Genomic DNA, 16146 nt, shown 5'->3' on the forward strand with positions numbered 1-16146 from the left:
AGTAGTTGTGCAGGACTCATGAAGTCAGTTCTCTTCTGCAACATGTTACTTTATCTATTTAGAAAGGTCAATCAAATTCAAAGAAAAATACGAACTTGAGCTACACTTGCGATAAATTAGAAATGTTTTATTAATTAGTTAACTCACTTGGACATCCTGAACAATACCAAACTCCATTAAAGTCAATCAGGTTTTCTTGTAAGAAAGACAATTAAGTCTCAAACCCTGACAGACATGAAGAAACACTAAGAGAAAATTATTCCGGAAAGAGGTGGCAGAATTTATAGCTCTTAAGCAAAATTTTAAGTACAAAGAACAGAACTGTCACTGGCTTTCATCTCACGTTTATTATCTTATTGTCAGCCCCACGGTTACACATCTTATTTCGGAAGGAGAGCGTTTGACTGGCATGAAAGCAGTGAAACAAATTCAAATTAATTTATTTACGTGAAGGACCAGACTGACATAAACATCATCACAGGAAACTATAATCCATAGGTAAAAAAGAATACATTCAGAAACTCAGATATATAGGACAATCCATACAGAATAATCAAATTCGCCATATAGTCAAACCCTTCTGTCACTGCAAGAATGCTTCATGGAATTAGCTTCCAGCATTTTGTTTAATCTAGTTTTACATGTTGCATTACCTTAATTAATTTTTCTGGTAATCCAGATCATGTCTTCTTTTTATTTTATCTGAATATCCCTGTTTATTTGTATCCACATATATTATTCAGCGATATATCTTTCATGATGCCTGTACCCTCAAAAATACTTCTGATAATGTTTTTTACATAAGAGTTTAACCAGTTTTAAGAAATCCTAATACTCCAGGTGTGAATTGAGAAGTAGGAAGAAGGTTTCTAAATAACAGAAAAGTTTGTCAGTATGGACACAAAAAGGCCCAAACAACTTAAAGATAAAATCTCACAAGTTGATAAATTTAACCGCCTGCAATGAGAAGCTGAAACAGATCTCGGAGTCCCTCCCAGCCCTAAACATCTATTTAAATTGTGGAACAAAAGGACAAGAAGATGCTCTTGTCTTTAAAACTTTTAGAAGTAAATGTGTGGCTAGAAAGTATTGCTGCTTCTGAATGACTGCCAATATCTTGAAAAGAAATCTACACTTGGCCTAGAACTAGTAGAGCGTTTAATGAGAATAATACAAAAAATCCCATGATCTTTAATGGCATTTTCATTCAATCAATGAACATGACTACAGCAATGTGTCCTCATGGTATTTCCTTTATGTCACTCAAAAGTAAATGTTATTGCAACACCTGCCCACCCAATTCATTTTAGCTAATGCAACTAGGTTGCGTTTGATCGCTAATGCTGGCTGATGTCCCCGAAGCGCTTATTGTTCAATGGTATATCCCAGAATATAAAAAAACTCTGAATTATACTGTTTCTTACTGATTTACTGTAGGTGCTACAGATTCAAAGCAATGCCTGTAAGTCTGGCTTAACTGGAGCTTTGGTCAGTCTTGTACCCTGTTCTCCCAGAAGGGGAGTTGGGTGGAAGGGGCATCACCCAAAACAGACACCCTGGGATGAGGTCTGTTCACACAACAGCTCCTGAACCTGTGGTAGTCAATATGCTCTGGCTTAGAAAAGCATCCTTGAAGTATTTAAACTACTTTCCATTGTTATGATGTCATGAAACAGTTAATCCCTCCTCCTCCGATGTACAGTAAAGTGTGCACGCAAAACTCAAAGAAAACAGATGCCATAAAGAACTGAGAGGTTCGATCAGTTCAAATCAGATCATTTTGTCACAGTGAATTTAAAAATATTTCTCACAATTCATTAAAAGGTCACAGTGCCAAACTTGACCGTTTGGTGGTTATCACCATTCATACTGACTGACTGCGTAAATTAGTTGAAGTACCCTGCTTAACTATTCCAAGTATAACTAGATGGTTTTCTTCCTTATTTGGAAAAATATTTCCTAATTTTACCCATGTATATCTTATTCTCAAAAGTATATTTTAACAAAAATTATGAAAACTCTGCCCCTCAACAACATATAACAATTATTAGATAAACCTGGCAAAGGAGCTTAAGTAACAACCAGGAATCTTGAATTTTACTGGCTGCATGAAATCACCATATTTCACGATTTAGGATTAATAAATATAACTAACTTTTCTATCGCAGTTGTACTAATACTATTAAAAAGAAAAAGCTGTAAGAACAAGAAAACGCTGTAATTAACTCTATAGTTCTAACAGCCTGTTCAGTGTTGTGCAAAGTGTCAAAGTTTAAAAAACTAATGCATGTGAGAGGAATGGGGAGAGGAGGGCAAAGAGATGACTCCTCACAGAGTCACATTTTATTTAGAAATCAAAATCTCCTGTGTCATTGTGAAAAAAAAAACTTAGTGTTTGGCAAAATATGACAATACACAACTTTTATCTCAATCTGCAGAGATTTCAGTATTTGTATTCATTTTAAGGGATGCAGAAGCAAGAGAGCCAAAAAAAATGCTTGAAATGAAATGGGTTGGACTCCTTCTGCAGATAATAAACATGGTTGCAGTGATTTCAGAATTTTTCAAAGGCAACATCATATTTTGAAAATGTTTGAAATCATATTCTCAGAGTTAAAAATATGCGCAATCCAGGACAATGTAGCAAATAACTGTACTTTCACAGAAATGTACAATCTTTGCTGCAGGCACTAATCACTGTGCAGCTCCTTCATTCTTAGAGTCTCTGGCTTTCAGAAAGACGGCAGTGAAACATTTTAGGTAACTTCTCTTACACTTTAGTTTAAAACTCTTGAAAGAACCACCAGCAGTTCTCTATTTTATAAACAACTACAGGTCTTTGGTGCTGTCTCTGATGCGTATCTCACGGTAATCCATCTTCGTGCTTTCCGTACAGGACAGGATCATTCTTCATTTCGGGTGTTCTGTTTGCCCCAGCACCTCCCGTGGTGCAGAGACAACTCCAGCTCAGCAGCTCTCGGACTGATGACTCAGAAAGCGCAGAGACAAGCCATGGCATGGAATTCACAACGACCGCACTGCGGACAACCTGATTGGTTTTATTTGGTAAAAGTAACCTTTCTCTCTGTGATGCGTAGCATCACAGACCCCGCTCTTCACATCCAGCAAACAGAATCTGTTGACTAGGAGTGAAAACATTATCGAATTGCAATAGCATTAAAAATTGAGTGTTTCTAGATGACCTACAAAATAACCCCTTTGGGAAGTGCATAGTTTTGTACTTAACATGGTCTTGACTCTTTTCCTCCCATGTAAAAAGCGAAAACTGGTTTTGGTAGTGACTGAGTGTCCCACAGACTTTGGCTTAGACAAAAGCAGTTAGCAGCAAATTACTTGGTCCTTGACTGTCCACTGGGGCCATCCTCCCTTTTATATGCTTTCAGGAAAGAAGTACTAGAATATTTAGGTAATGTGAGCAGCGTTTACTACACACCACCGGGTGAATGAGAGGAGAATGCATATGGTAAGTAACAATTCTGACCTCTTAAAGGTGGCATTAAAATTTCTATTTGGGAAGCCTTTCAGTAAAGTGTTATACAGATACCACAGCTGTGTTCTGTAAGATTCTTTTGGGGAGGAAAATGTATTTCCCTGAGCAAGAAATCTTCACACTTGAAAAGGCTAAGTATTATAAGGTCAGAAATTGCCTGCTTTGTATGTGCTATTCTACTCCTATGGCCTTTTTGAATTCAGAATTTTGTGGCTCCAAGATGTCATAATAAACCCTACTTTTATCAAAGTTTTCTCGGATGTAAAGCAAATCTTCTACAGAATACACATCTTCTTTTCCTGTCCAAACAGTGAGGCTGTAACTGTATTTAAAAAAAAAAAAAAAAAAGGAAAAAACAAAAGAATAGAAAGAGAGAAAAAGAATATGTTATTATCTGAAGATAAAGCGTGTAAGACAGAAAGACACTGCACTAGTAGGATCCTGAAAATATTCAGGACTATGCTATCTCAATTTCAGGAATGTAATTAAATACCAAAAACTCAATGTCATTCAGATTTCAAAGGTAAGCAATGAGAGCTTATGAACCATCAGAATTAACAGTTTCATATGTCCCTGCATTCCTCACCCCTCTACACCCAGGCAAGTCACCACCCTGGATCTGTGCCACAACCGACAGCACTGGGAGCGCCTCCAACCCTGTTGTTACCACAGGAACTCCAAGTTAATGGGAAAAGCAATTTCTGGATCAAAACGCTACCCCAGAAACTGGCATGATCAAACACATCCTGGTTTGCACAGAATGTCTGGTACAGGCAGACCAGCTGAAGAATACACCTGATAGTCTTTAAATAGACCTCTATTTGACACACAAAAACTAAAATTTGCAGAGGTCTACTCCTTTGACATAATATTTTTCCTCATTACAGAGGTAAGTCACACAATTTGGCCCCATTTCTTGCTTCTAAAGCTAAACTTGCTAGAAATTCCCAAAACTTTGAAGGTGGACATTCCTACACCACCCGGAACAATTTATCTGTAGCCTGGTCCTTGTGTGAACTGTTCTGCCAAACCTAGCAAGGACTAAAATAAAAACTCTTAGGCCAATATTCAGCAAAGAAATTTACCAGGCTGAGCATTTAAAGTTTGATCAAGTAATAAACAGTTACAAGCAGAGTATTATAACAGAAAATATGAGGCAATGTCAGTGATTTTCACACTGTTTTGTCACCTAATACGTGATATGTAATGATGTCATCTGATTAACCGAATATATCGTCTGTATGTTATCACATAACTTTTCTCATTAATTGCACAGACTTTATTACGACTCTAAAAACAACGTGAAAAACTTCGAAGTATCATTTAAAGCTAAAAGCATTCTGCTCCACAATCTTCAGAATTTAGCTGTATGTCAGCAAAACTGGCTCTGGAATTCATGTCTTCTAATCATGCCAGTAAGAAAAACCAGGATTTTTATGCTGAGGTAAAAGAGGAAATCCTACGATTTCAGTGGGAATGACGCTTGGATCCAGTGAGAACCTATTTGATGGTTGATGCGTAAGGAACAACTTTAATGAAGTGTAGGTTGACAGAGTAGCTGATAAAGATGAGTTAAAGATAATATGTACAAAGCCGGCTTTATTCCGTTATATGTAAATAGGTTTTTTTCTATGAAATTGTTATGCGTCCGTAAGAAGTATTTTTAAAAAGAAATACTAAGTCGGTGTTTGGAAACCTCTGAAAGTATTTAAAGTACTTAAGCAAAACCAGCTTTGTAGCATGCTCATTAATTTCTAACTTAAAAGTCACCATTAATGTTTTTATGTCACTTTATTACCAAAAATATAAATGCTGAATCCAATAAAAAGTATCTATAAAATGTAAGTATTTAAAGTTAATTAATTCCAAATTGCAACATCCAACTACTTGGTCTAATTAACTACACTAGTCTTATGAAATGTTTATAGTGTGACTGGATTACAAACCTACACAAGATTCCCTACCTTTAGTAAGTAATTTTAAATGAGGCTTTTGGAATTTTATTTTAAATAAATGAATAGTGACCACTTCTGTGTGACAACACAATGTAGGAACTAAAAGAAATAAAGAGCTGAAGGGATAACCTAGAATAAAAAATATTGTCACTGTAACTGGGATAAGTACGCACAAATAACTGTGCTATATTTAATATAAAAAATTATGTGCCTTTTCAATAAAGACAACTGAATATAAAGGCCTCAAACTTACCTATCCGACTGCTGCATTAACCAGCACAGCTCAGATATTGACTGTTGCACCAATGCTGCTCTAACAGGGAAAGTTACAGGCTGGGAAAGAGCACTGCATATCTGAGCCATTTCCTTCACCATCACCCAATCATAGCCTACAATAAAGAACACTGATTATAAAGAATTATTCACAAATACAATCCATATAAAGACACAATAAATTCTAGAATGGTTAGGCTGCAAGATAATACAAAAGCAAACACTGGTTTTGTGAAAGTGACGTAACTCTAAACTGAAATCGCTAAATCACTATTTAAAAAAAATGTCATTGTCCCAGAGGAGAAAAGTAATACTAATATGGAAAAATGAAGTTATTTTGAATATCTTTACTGCTATTTATTGCAGTGTTATTTTACGTATAGCTACAGAATGTGACATTTTCTAATGTCCAGGAAATTATCTCTTTGCTCTCCCTCTAAAAAGCAATATTGCCATTGACTGCAACATGGACTAGTTTTAACTTGACAGTGATGCTTAAAAAACAAGCATTTGGAAAAAAAAAATTGAAAAAAAAATCAAATTAATGCAATAGAAGTCTTTAATCTAGAGAGAAATTAAGCATGTTAAATGTTATGTACTTAAAAAATGCTAAAACCAAGCAATGTAAAACACTTCAAGTGTTTGCTGTTGAAATGTTTATAAGCACGAGAGCTATTTAATATTCTCTTATTTCTACAGGCTATGAAAATCTCAACTTCAATAACAACAGTTCATTTATTTTCCCAAGGACATGTCGTGACTGAAAACCTAAACCACCAAGTCTTAAAAAACCACACAACTTGCTGAAATCGGTCAAATACGCTGCTTTTCTCGTGTGTTATAGTATATGCTCAATTAGCATTACTATAAACTTAAATTTAGAATGGAGAAAAAGTTATTTTTATTAAAAAAACCTCCTTACAGTATTTCCAGTACATTATTTCCAGCAACTTTTTACTTCACTGAAAATACTTTAAACTACTTTTAAAACTTTTTACTTTTTTTAAACTACAATTTAACTTACAGTTTCGTGAAATTACTGTATATCATGCAACAAAATCCTCATAACACAGTATTAAATCTTTGTGATGAAGAATTAGCAATTTAGAAAGGTGTATAATTTTACTGTTGTAGTTACAGGCAACACTGCTGGGGACCCCACTACTGCACACAAATGTCCATGCACTGGGGTAAAACACGCCAGCAAAGCAGGTATGGGAATCATGAGAGGAAGCCTGTGAAAAAGACCACAAAATAACAGCTACGTGTTCAGGATTGAAATTCAAGTTATGGATTAACAGTAAGAAACCACAGTTAGATTCTCAAAACTGAGATTTAAAAATGTTACTAACATCAATAAATTGGGAAATTGACTGCAAAAACTCAATTATTCAACAGAAAAGAAATGTTAAAAGCAAAGTGGACCTAGAATTTTATTTCAGTTATCAGTGCACAAGCACACTTGCAGGGTTTTAAACTTCCAGCTAACCTATTTTGTTTCAGGAAATGTGCCAGAATTCCAATTACCAAACCAATCCTGTCAGGATTCAGGGAGCAGATGACCTGGAACAGAGTGTAAGCAATTTGTCCCCCAAAATTCCTCAGTATGTGTGAATAAGTTGAAAAACAAAATACTGTTCAACAATTAAAATATCATGGTTTTATACAGTTCTGCTGCAAGTCAAACATCGACCTAAATGCTATGAAACAGTATCAAACATACTCCAACAAAGAAAATAATTCTTCCTACATTCACTATTATTTTCAAACTGACTGGGTGGCATAGAACTTACTCTGAATCCACTGTTAAATGAATTTGAAGAAAACAGACGTTGCGGCGTAAAAATCAAATTTTCAATCTTTACCTTTGTTGTGTTTGCCAGGGTGCCAGCCAGTTGTCCATCCCAGCGATAAGGTCACATCTGGGAAGAACGAAGTGACAGTGTCGAGGAATCCTTTAGCATCCACCGCAGCATTACTGCCATTAGGTCCTGGGAGGATGTCTGCGTTGATCCAAACGGGTCGCCTCAAGTGCTGCTTCACGTGCTCAAGAAGCTCCAGGGAAGGTCGGACGGCTTTTAGACTGTGCCCAAAACACACCGGAGAGACAAGACACTTCCCTCAGACCCAGGACGGGCGATGCACAGCACTTGTATAGATTGATACGTTAATGAAACTGCCCCTGTAAGCCAGAGAGCAAATGCTGAGGACCTTTTCTACGATACCATCAGGTGACTATGACTGCTGGCATTAAGTGCTGCAAGCCTTCTGTCTCCCTGCGGCTCAACATGAACTGCTTTGTGGCTCTTATCTCATCAATCTTCTGACTGTAACCTGTGAAGAATTGGATATTACTGAACACTTGGGAAGGATTTTAACAAAGGAAGCCACTGCAGGCTCTAACACTTTGGCTTAGATTAGACTATTGGGCTGAAGATACCTGAAAGCCACAAATACTACCATATATTTATTCCATTTACTCATCCCTGAAGTTTATACATCGTTCAAAGGGTAAAACTAATCTCTCTCAACCTTAACAGCACCTTAAGTGGTTAAGCTTCTGTCTGTATTTCAGATCCAGTTAACAGACAGAAAGTTAGCTTCACAACTATGCAAGACAATGCACCCGTACTAGGAGAATAAAAAACCAAACCTTAACGTTTTCAGGCAACTTATAGACTGTAAAGTCACCCATCTGAAAATTTTATCCCTGATTGTGGTGGTTCTCACAGCTCAAAAGTGTAGCGTGGTGGCGGTATGTGAAGTCTGCCCATCAGGTATTCATCCTACAGCTAGTTATTGAGATACAGTCAGTAGAGGGACCAATGCAGAATCTCTTTTAAGCATTTAACAAAATATCTCAAGTCACAGATTCTCACTGTTCTCTCAAACAAAAAGCATTACTAGGTTGCAAAAGATAACCTTTCTCTATCCTAACAAACCTTTTGAAACAGCAGTATCAAGGAAGGAAAGGAAATATGGTATAATGGGGAAAGAGAATGAATGCCAATAAAATATGTACTTTTTCTCTTACAACAAATTTCTGTATGACCTTCAGGAATTTAACATCATTATTGTCAGGGTTGTGATTTCCTTACTAATTAGCAAGGATCCGTGTTTCCTCCTGCAAGTCGTCAAAAGTTCTGAATAAGTTCTGTTCTCTTCCTCAAAACCTTGCAGTGACCTGATAAAGAGCTGAGCCGACTGAAAACTCTTCACACTGTTCTGCAGGGTCAGTTTTCCCTGTTCAATTCCTTGTTCAGCAGTTTGTGAATGCAGGGACACAAAGCGGTAAAAAACTATTCTCACTGTTTATTAGAGATGGCTAAGTACCAAGTCGTTCTCAAACCTGGCTCACGATGAGGTCAGGTGAATAGTGTCAGGATTTGCAGCCAAAAACGTGAATGGCAGCCAGCTGTTACATTATGTTAACTCCAAAGCCAAATCCCACCTAGAGCTGCCTCTGTTTTTTTCCTGTGAAAAGTAATTTTAACTTTTGTACTGTTGAGAAAGCTGCTTATATTGGAAGGAATTCCACTGAACACTTCCAGTTAGTATTAGCTCGTCTCAGAGAAAAGTGAGTCATAGCTTGAGTTAACATTATTGACTTCAGCATTTCTCACATTGTCTGAGCCCAGAACAGTTCACATTTTCCCGTATACAAGTAAATGTCAAAAACAGTGGAATGCCTTCCTTTTTGCTACAAAGTACAAGATAATGTAAAGAGAAAAAAGCCCAAAGCAGCATCTCTTGAAACAAACAACAACAAAAAAACCCCACAGACATCACTGTTTTTATTGCACAGCATTTGGAAAATTTGAAAGTATTGCTGACTCCATATTGAATGATTCTGGCATTTCTAAAGTGGGACTCTGAAGTCCTTTTGTAGAATAGATTCATTTCTGTAGATAAGCCAGCAGGGAATGTGACTGTGTGTTCAATCAAGCTGACAGAGTAGAAAAATACAAAATATATGTTTTTAAGCACTGTTCAAATAATCTTCAAAACTTCAGCAATGGCATCCAAATAAATATTACTCAAAATAATATAAAATTATTTTATCACTCATTTGACTATATCTGCACTGTGTCCTTGTATTTTTAAATGCTTTTATGCAATTTGACTTCCATAACGCAACTTAATTTTTGAAACTTTTTAAAATCACTACACTTGGCTGGAAATTCCTTGTGGAAAAATAAGAGTCTGATATCTTAAAATTAATTTAAACAATAATTAAAATACTACCCCACATACAAAACCCCAAACAAAAAGAACAAAAGAACCCAAAACCAACAACAAAATCCAACAAAATAAAACCAACCATCAACAAACAAATCCAAAAAAATGTCTACTTCTCTTGCCCTTTCAGTTCTCTGGTGGGTCAGACAGTTACAGATTCCTTCTAAAAGGATTTAGCCTGCCCACATTTTTTGTGCTTTCATGAACTTTGACAGGAAAACTGTGATTGCCCGACACAGAACAACAGATACCAACCATGTCTCATTTTCCTGCATTTCTATAGCATTCCTTTCCTTGCAGAAAAAAACAAACAAACAAACAAAAAAACCACAAAAAAAACCTCTGGGAAAATGAAGATATTAATGCTGGTATGGGATGACATTTCTAAATTTTTACGAACTTCAGCAGACCTGAACAGGAGTTGGCTTTTTGGCAAGCTTGTCGCTTTTATTCCCCTTCCCCGGCAGAGAAGGGCCCGGGGAAGCTGGGTGCCAGCAGGAGGGCCCTGGGTGCTGCCAGGCAGAGAGACTCAGCAGCTCAGCCCCATTTCCAGCCTGGGACCCACTCTCTGACTTCACCGTCAGACATTGTCTTTTCCCAATTTCTTTGCGCAAGCAGAAAACTCGCAGGCGTTTCCCAGACAGGCACTATCACTTCAGTTTCCCCAATGGCAAAACTTAGCTCTAGAGCAGCTTTGTAACAAATTAATTTAATATAAAATAATTATTTGTAGTTCAAAACACTTTCAAAGCTTTTATTCTTGACATGCACTTGGTTATAGTGATTACTGATTATGATTCTGCATTTTCTGTTCAGGAAGGAATGTATTACACTAAATTTTACAACAAGAAAAACTTGGTCTACCACCGCCATAGTTGGCACTGCCTCTAAAATTATTCAATAGTCACAACCCAAAGAATATAAAAATATTTTTGTCTTGAGCTACCTCTTAAAGTCCAGTTTGATGCCTTTATCTGTGTTGACAATCTCTTTTAGCCATTCCTGCAGTGTGTTGTCACTGTCTGTTTCAGGAGGGTGAGCCATGATCGGTTCTCCATTCCCTCCCTCACCACCACGAAGAAGAACATCTGCTTCTATCATATGAACGTCACCTGTGGATTTGAAAAATAAATGCTCTAATGGAAGCACACCCAGTAATTCCAGTGTCTGCTTCAGAGTCACAGCGGGAGGGCAAGTCTTTCTACGCTGGCCTATGCATGTTCACCCTGTCACAAAGATCGCGGAGTGTGAGCTGCTCTCTGTGAAGGAAGAGGCGCATTTATTTGTGTGCTTCAATCGCTAAACTCCTCAGAAATCTACAAGCACGTGAAAACTGACTTTTGTAGATACATTTGGCCAAGCAATCAGTTTTTTTTTCCAGAGGAACAGCAACATGAATATCCAAAATGTGAATCCACTCGTGCTACATGTCAAATATTTCCCTCTTTTTACCAGGTTCCAGACAGCCTTTTAGACTAAAGGTGACCAGAAGATTTTAACACCATTGGAGACTGGCTAGTCCCTTTGCCCCATTCTAAAATTGCAACGACCCATCTCACTCAAATCTTTAAAAACAAAAAGTCATTCAGCCAGCAACATCTGCCACAAAAAGGCAGCCGAAACACAGGACAAGTTAGTGGAAATTTTAGGAATGCTGCAAGATCTTGAGAACAGGTTTCTGTAATGAGAAGCACCCAAAAGCCTGGGCACTGCTACCAGATTTGCAGATAATTCAATACAGACAGTTACTCAGACTGAAATAAGAATTTTAAAAGATGATAATTATACAGTCAATAGAAAGTGAATTACATACAAAATTACAAAAAGAAATTACATATTTTTTCCAATATTCACATAAATTAAATTAGAATTTACTGAAATAAAGTGGTTACAAATAACTTGAAATCCTTTAATCGCCTTTAACTAAATGGGACAGGAGGAAGCAGGAACAAAACTGTCCTGTAGAATCCAAGAAGTATTAGAGGGAGGGAGGGAAAGAGGGGAAAGGAAAGGGAAGGAAGAGAAGGATTTTTAATCAGGTCATTTCCCTTTTCTGTTTTCCAGAGTGGGTCCACAAGGAGAAGCGTCTGTGCCCTGGGAAAGGTGACCTTGCATGACATCAACCAGGGAAGAACAGGGAGAACCTGTCGGGTGCTGCCCAGGTGGGTGTCACAGGGAGCTGTGGTCCAACCCCAGCACTGCACACCCAGGTCACCAGTTTGACCTGCAGTAGAAGCTTCTGTGCTCCTGTCACGGAGGCACCCCGAGGCTAATTTAAGGGACAACAGGGTCCAAAACAACTTTTATTAAACCGGTGAGAAACAGGGTTTTAGCACTCCAAAAGTGACTTAAGTATAGGTTCGGGTATCAGTTGAGGAAAATTATTAAGGGGCAGCAACTGGTACAACTGGCGGTCCACAGAGTGCATGCACGTGGCTTCACCCAAAACAATGCCGGAACCATCCCCGAGTCCCAGAGGAGTACACACTTGCCTGAACACGGTGCGGGATTATTCTTAAAGAGATAAAGGTAAAGCGTACGCTCGCGATTGTGCGAGCGTCAATTTATAATACACTCGCAATTCTGCGAGGGTTAATTTACTTACACGTGCGAATGTGCACGGAATACTACACGTGCTTATGTGGAAGCACGGGAGGAAAATCACTCGCGATTGTGCGAGGATAAATTTATAATACACTCGCAATTGTGCGAGGAAATGAAGTTACACTCGCGATTGTGCGAGGAAATAATTTAAAGTACGCGTGCAAATGTGCACGGAATATAAATACACTCGCGATTGTGCGAGGGTTTTACTCACACCCGTGGCGGCGAGGCAAGCGGGGTCTCCATCCCGGGGAGGGGGGGTCTCGGCAGCAGGATCTTCCTCCTGCTCCGAGAGACCGGCGACAATGGGCGGAGTCTCGACGAGAGTCCCGTTTTTATACTGGCTGATCAGACCTGACTGTAGGCATTCTAGAAGCTTCTCTGCACCCCCACACCGTGTGTGGGGCGCCCCTGAAGCCTCCAAACACCCCCCACACTGGTCACAGGCGCCCAGCGGCTCACTGGCGCCTCGGCACTCCCTTCTCCTAATGGCCCTGGCCGGGGTGCTCTGGGTCAAACAAAAGAAGCTGTTAGCTTCAAGTAGCAGAGAGAGGGAGATGTGCTTATTCCCTCCATACTGAAGGGGGGGGGAGAGTGGGGGGTTTGCATTCTGCCACAGCTCCCCTGTGCAAAACTGAACAACACCCCAGATGAACCAGAGTGCGTGAAACCAGGAAAATCCTGGTGTTCATGGAGTTTTACAGGAGGCAAAAGCAGACCCTAAAACAATTAATAGGATTCAAAGAGAACAGGAACAGGTTACTTATGAGAGGAACTTGAAGGAAAATACCCAGAGACAAAGCTTGAAGAACATGCATGTAGTAATAAACCATAAAATTTAGCAAGGGCTAGTGGTGTGTTGTGAACTTTGACGAGCTGTGCTCATTATAAGTTCATTTTAATTACAAAAACAGGCCTCCTTGTCGAAAGCTACCCGCCTCCAGAAGACCCCTGCTTGTAGCGAATCAGGTGCAATGAGAGACATTTATTACAAATTCAGGCTTTTATTTATACTTGTTAGGATGCTTGCTCAAGCATTACTGATTTGCTAAGTTATGCATTACATCAGCGATACATTTTGCGTTCCCACCAAAGTTGCTACCATAAAAACATTCTTTGATCTGTCACAAGTTACCGCCCTGTCTTTGATGTATCAATATGTATCAATCCCTCTGGCCTTAATGTATCAATCAGTGTACAGTCCTTGCTTCTTGTATTTTTCCACCAACGCTTGTTCCCATGGTGGGCTCTTGTAGTTTCTCACAGGCTCATGTCAGAATAGTGTTACACCTGCAAACTAAGCATGCGTGGAAAATTTTATGTTTATCATTTAAACCAAGGCAAGAAAAGTTTAGAGCAATGGATTTAAGTAGACATAAGCATATGTAAATATTAGGAGTAGTCAAATTAGGATGTATAAATGCATTATGCGACTGTTTCCCGGTGTGCCAGCTTTGCCAAAGATCACTCAGTGCCTGTTTCTGTGCCGAAATGCAAAAAAAACAAACAGCCTGGCCCCGTGTGTGAACTGGTACCTGCACGTGGGACAATGACCCTGACTTTTGGGACAATGCCACCTCCAAACAGAATCACAGGATGTCAAGGATTGGAAGGGACCTGGAAAGCTCATCCAGTCCAATCCCCCCGCCGGAGCAGGAACACCCAGCTGAGGTTCCACAGGAAGGTGTCCAGGGAGGTTTGAGTGTCTGCAGAGAAGGAGACTCCACAACCTCCCTGGGCAGTCTGGGCCAGGCTCTGACACCCTCACTGAGAAGAAGTTTCTTCTCCTGTTTAAGTGGAACCTCTTGTATTCCAGTTTACGCCTATTGCCCCTTGTCCTATCATTGGTTGTCACCAAGAAGAGCCTGGCTCCATCCTCCTGACGCTCACCCTTTATATATTTGTAAACATTAATGAGGTCACCCCTCAGTCCCCTCTTCTCCAGCTCCAGAGCCCCAGCTCCCTCAGCCTTTCCTCACATGGGAGATGCTCCACTCCCTTCAGCATCTTTGTTGCCCTGTGCTGGACTCTCTCCAGCAGTTCCCTGTCCTTCTGGAACCGAGCGACCCAGAACTGGACACAATATTCCAGGTGTGGTCTCACCAGGGCAGAGCAGAGGGGGAGGAGAACCTCTCTGACCTACTGACCACCCCCCTTCTAATCCACCCCAGGTACCATTGGCCTTCTGGCCACAAGGGCACAGTGCACAAGGACAAACTGCGTCCTACCGGCCGTTCGCAGGGGCGAGAGGCCGCCCTGGGATGGGTCTTGGCCGGAGGACAAAGCAGGAGCGCCCGACGGCACCACCAGCCACGCCGCTCTCCGCTAACCCTGGTGCAGGGCCGCCCGGCAGCACCTCACACTTACTTCTCGCAGCCTCCCGGGCCCGGGCCTTGCTGTTGGCGGCGTGGAACCACCTCACGGCGGCCGCGTCTCTGGCCCCGATGCGCCCCGATCTCAGGAAGTGATCCACCGCCGGCTCGCTCCAGGCCAACGGAGCGCTCCCCTCAGCCCCGCGGCCCCGGGCCCCGCCACCGCCGGGAGCGCCGGTTCCCGCCGCACAGCTCTTACCTTGCGCCTCGGCCGCCATCGCCGCGCCCGGGCCCGCCCCGCGGCTGAGAGGAGGGCGCTACGGGGCGGGCTGAGCGCCGCCGGCTGCCGGGCTGGGCCCGCGGGGCTGCGGCCGCGCTCCGGACCGGGGAAGCGCAGCGGGGCCCTGGCTGCCGGCGGGACGCAGAACCGGCGGCAGAGTGCACTGTCAGCAAGTTTGCTGATGGCACCAAGCTGGGAGGAGTGGCTGACACGCCAGAAGCTGTGCTGCCATCCAGAGACCTGGACAGGCTGGAGAGTTGGGCGGGGAGAAATGTAATGAAATAGAACAAGGGCAAAGTCTTGCATCTGGGCAGGAACAACCCCAGGTTCCCGTATAAGTTGGGGAATGACCTATTAGAGAGCAGTGTAGGGGAAAGGGACCTGGGGGTCCTGGGGACAGCAGGATGACCATGAGCCAGCACTGGGCCCTGGTGTTCAGGAAGGCCAGTGGTACCTGGGGTGGATTAGAAGGGGGGTGGTCAGTAGGTCAGAGAGGTTCTGCTGCCCCTCTACTTTGCCCTGGTGAGACCACATCTGGAATATTGTGTCCAGTTGTGGCCCCTCAGTTCCAGAAGGACAGGGAACTGCTGGAGAGAGTCCAGTGCAGGGCAACAAAGATGCTGAAGGGAGTGGAGCATCTCCCGTGTGAGGAAAGGCTGAGGGAGCTGGGGCTCTGGAACTTGGAGAAGAGGAGACTGAGGGGTGACCTCATTGATGTTTACAGATATATAAAGGGTGAGTGTCAGGAGAATGGAGCCAGGCTCTTCTCAGTAGCAACCAATGATAGGACAAGGGGTAATGGGTACAAACTGGAACACAGGAGGTTCCACCTAAAGATGAGAAGAAACTTCTTCTCAGTGAGGGTGGCAGAGCCTGGCCCAGGTTGCCCAGGAAGGTTGTGGAGTCTCCTTCTCTGCAGACATTCAAACCCGCCTGGACACCTTCCTGTGGAACCTCAGCTGGGTGTTCCTG

The 16146-nt window shown here is 41.3% G+C and overlaps 1 protein-coding gene across 2 annotated transcripts; it reads right to left on the reverse strand.

The window, feature by feature from the left end:
• Positions 1 to 106: 106 nt before the first annotated feature.
• On the reverse strand, positions 107 to 15291 carry FAM151B (family with sequence similarity 151 member B). Of its 2 annotated transcripts, none has more exons than XM_065861776.2 (5): positions 14950 to 15291; positions 10925 to 11090; positions 7605 to 7822; positions 5720 to 5855; positions 107 to 3833 (listed from the first exon to the last, which is right to left on the reverse strand). In XM_065861776.2, the coding sequence occupies exons 1-5, from the start codon at positions 15170 to 15172 to the stop codon at positions 3683 to 3685; spliced, it is 894 nt and encodes a 297-aa protein (XP_065717848.1). In that variant the 5' UTR covers positions 15173 to 15291; the 3' UTR covers positions 107 to 3682. The 2 variants fall into 2 exon arrangements, with proteins under 2 accessions (XP_065717848.1, XP_065717850.1); XM_065861778.2 differs by having other exon boundaries at positions 15154 to 15279.
• Positions 15292 to 16146: the final 855 nt, after the last annotated feature.

This window comes from Patagioenas fasciata, chromosome Z (assembly GCF_037038585.1).
Source record: "Patagioenas fasciata isolate bPatFas1 chromosome Z, bPatFas1.hap1, whole genome shotgun sequence".
Lineage (NCBI taxonomy): Eukaryota > Metazoa > Chordata > Aves > Columbiformes > Columbidae > Patagioenas > Patagioenas fasciata.

Excerpts from the sequence above, each read along its gene's own strand:
- FAM151B (XM_065861776.2), bottom strand. The coding sequence starts at position 15,172 with ATGGCGGCCGAGGCGCAAGGTAAGAGCTGTGCGGCGGGAACCGGCGCT. Across the intron at positions 11,091-14,949 it reads GGCCCGGGAGGCTGCGAGAA|GTGACGTTCATATGATAGAA; the intron begins GTAAGTGTGAGG and ends TCAAATCCACAG. Across the intron at positions 5,856-7,604 it reads CCCTGGCAAACACAACAAAG|GCTATGATTGGGTGATGGTG; the intron begins GTAAAGATTGAA and ends TCTTTATTGTAG.